This window comes from Sparus aurata, chromosome 15 (genome assembly GCF_900880675.1).
Source record: "Sparus aurata chromosome 15, fSpaAur1.1, whole genome shotgun sequence".
Taxonomy (NCBI): domain Eukaryota; kingdom Metazoa; phylum Chordata; class Actinopteri; order Spariformes; family Sparidae; genus Sparus; species Sparus aurata.
The window spans coordinates 3,797,509-3,800,931 of NC_044201.1; the positions used below are offsets into that span (position 1 = coordinate 3,797,509).

The 3,423-nt window shown below is 36.5% G+C and overlaps 1 protein-coding gene across 1 annotated transcript in view; it reads right to left on the bottom strand.

Annotated features, from left to right (window-relative positions):
• Positions 1-2,422, bottom strand: part of chchd1 (coiled-coil-helix-coiled-coil-helix domain containing 1) — an 8,305-nt gene extending 5,883 nt beyond the window's left edge. The window contains exon 1 of the mRNA XM_030440878.1: positions 2,070-2,422. Within this exon, the coding sequence (XP_030296738.1) occupies positions 2,070-2,208 (139 nt within the window). The 5' untranslated portion in view covers positions 2,209-2,422. The remainder of the gene's footprint in view (positions 1-2,069) is intronic.
• Between the last annotated feature and the right edge of the window lie 1,001 nt (positions 2,423-3,423).

Consider the following 3,423-nt stretch of genomic DNA (forward strand, 5'->3'; position numbering starts at 1 on the left):
CATGGTCAAAAAAAATTCTAATTCTGGCCACAATATAGCTATAGCGTGCGCACAAAATACTACTTTGTGGCCACTAAATACTAATTCGTGGCCAAGAAATAAGAATAACATGCGCACGAAATACTAATTTGTGGTGACGAAGTATAATGTGCGCAAGAAATACTAATTAATGATATTAATATAATTCCTGGACAACTGGGTAAGCAGTCTAGAAACCGCAATAGTCTACGTGATGTCCTTAAGGTCAGTGTCTTTTCTTATTCTGTTCTAGTCAATATCTTGTTATCCCGCATTTAGGCAGTTATTTAATTAGGCTTATAATATAGTTAACTTTTAATCTTCTGTGATTTTATTGAAGGACAAATGTCCAGAGAACACTACAGACACCTTCAGTAGTTCAGTCAGAGCAACAACAACCTGCAAATCAATACAAACTACATTCTGATCACTGATAGGCTATAGGTTCCCTTGGCAACGAGATACATAAAGTGAGCGCTACTGTAACTGCATGGCTGCGTTCGGTGCAGTTACAGTAGCGCATGGCTACTAATTCGTGGCCACTATTTAGTATGTCGTGGGCACGAATGAATATTTTGTGCGCACGTTATAGCTATATTGTGGCCACAATTTAATTTTTTTTTTTGACCATGTCTAGGGCTCCATACCCCCGGATGTAAGTCAAGCGAACTTTTTTCAGAGTTGCAGGAGGCAGTCAGTGGTAAAGCTAACTCTTCAACAGTCCGATGTGGTTCCACACATCTCTGTATGCAAACACAACGTTTACACTGGTAACATGAACTTCACCATAACATGCGCTGGTGTTCACAAGTATGCTGATCAACAACACCACTTATAATTGATCTATTTTAAGTCAGTCAGTACTAGTAATATGATCATAGCATGTACATTTTTGTCAATCATTTGTAATATATATTGTAATTTATATTATTAGAAAATGGTGTGATTAGAGCACAGACCTCCACCAGGTCTGGGTCATTTGTGTTGTACTTTAGTGCACTAATGTAGTTTGCAGGCTAATGATCCAGGGTTTGAACTTGAAACAGGAAATGCAAATTGCAAATGTCCTCTTTGTGGGATGAATAAAGTATTATCTTATTTTATGAATTGCCAGACTTACAGTTAATGTCATTTATGTTGATTATTTTTATGCTGAATAAAATTGTAGTTAATGTGCTGTTAATTTTTTTCTACTACAAGCACTGAGCTTTTAATGGAAAATCAGGTTATTTAATAATCTCTGAGAGCAAACAAGACAAATGAACTAAACAAGAAGACACTTGTCTTCTTGGATGCAGAAGCTATAAAGCTCAGCAGCTTTTACAAAATATATATTTTTATTTTGACTTTTGAAGTGTTTTAATTAATAAAAAGAGATAAATCATTTTAAGTTGATAGACTGATATGATAGACTGATATCAGAGCCAATCAAGGTGTATTACTTAGAACATTTAAATCCCATTCCTCATGACATGTACAATGACATGATACACTTGTGAAAATATCAAATGTAAAATTATCAAACTGATTATCACTTAAATTAACAACTCAGCTGGCCAGTTCTCCATTTCTGAATTAGCCGTTCTCTTCTATATAGCACATGCTGGTAAAAAGCTAACAAAATAGCATCTTATCATTAGCTACAGTACAACTAAAACAAAAACAATCCAATTAAAAAAATTGGTTGACAATACGATTTTTAACGCAGAGCCAAGACGACTCTGCTTCATGGAAACACTAGATTTACAGGGTTTTTGATGTGTTTGGTATTGGATAAAACAAATAAACCAAAACAATATCTATTTATGAATACCAAAATATAAAATATAGTATATATTAATGTATAGTGTGACTGGCTTCTGTTTATTTTGTATTGCGTATCTGTATGGGGACATGTATCCAGTTGCACGTCATGTTGTTGACGAGCCAGTGTTCCCTGTGCCTCTGCTGCTGACCTTATGGGAGTCAGCCTTCATAAGATGCTTCAGTCTAAATGAGTACAATCTGGAAACCTCGAAGAGATCAAACGGCCGTACAGTTTTTAAGCATACCTCCTTTCTTTAGTTTGCGGTTAGCTACAGCATCTTTCAGAGCCAGAGTCCTATTGGGTTTGAGCACTGGTTTCCCGTTCTGTCTGCTGAGCAGCCTGCTGACCTTCTCCTGGAACTGGATGCCTCTCTGTGCCGCCATTTCACTTGACGAAGTCTCTTCTGCTCCGCGCTAACTCTGCCCAGGCACAGCGGAGAGCTGACTCTACTCAGCGCTAAAATGTTCAATCTCCCTGAACGAACTGAGAATAAAAACAGCGGGCAGGCTTCAGTTCAGTTCCATACCCACCAAGCTGAACAGTGTGACGCCATGTTTTGCCGTAAGTAGCTATTAACTGTCGTAAAATGCACGTAAAGCTGTTTGTTCCACAAGCGTACACCCATGTATATTGTAGCTGTGTCCCAATTCAGGGTCTGCACACTTCAAGGACCCGCTCTTTGCGGTCTCACCGAATGAGTGTACTTCGGTGCGCCCTTCAGGCCGCGTCAACTTTTGTGAAATGGGACAGTCTACCCTTCGCAGCAAAAAAAAAAAAAGGACATAATTCTCACTTATGATGAAAAAAAACTTAAGGGAAAGGAACTGCTTTTGTTTAATCTTTTTATTTTACAAGGAAAATATTACATCCATAAATGCAAATGGTCATCCAAAAAACCAAATTTTTATTTTTAATTTAAAATAGAAACCAGATATTACATACAGCTATTAAAAAACATGAAATACAGAAAAGCTATAAGAACATTGTAATATTATGAATTATTAAAAACAACTATATGATTTGCTAATACCCCTATGTATTTGTATATATGTATATATTTTGTTTGTGTTGGTTGTTTATTGTCTGTGTAATGTACAAATGTATATAGATTTGTTTATGTAAAAAAAAAAAAAAAAAAAAAAAAAAACCCTTCGCAGCATTTCCTGGTTGCGTCACCAGATGTTCCCGCCTCTACTTGTACGTCACTATTTCTGCAGCTCAGGTCCGTGAAAGTGACAAGAAGAGTAAAGTTTGACTGTCAGATCTGTTTGAGCTTCAGGAATTCCTGATTTCCTTTTTAATCCTCCTGCTTGTGGAGGAAGAGGAGAAGCGGCTCTGGTTTATCTCCGGCTGAGAGGACTGTGGAGGGGTAAACCTGTTATTGAACCCACAGTAATGTTATCAATAATATCATTATTAGCTGGCTAACAGTTTGGGGTCATTAACATACAGATACATTACGTTAATGCTGACATATAAACTGCTGATCGCCACATATGGTTTTATTTAAATTTTAAAGGCGTTATTCCTATTTAAAGTGTTTGGTAGACAGTTTTGTTTGTTGTAATGATTTATTATTATTATTATGATTGAAATTG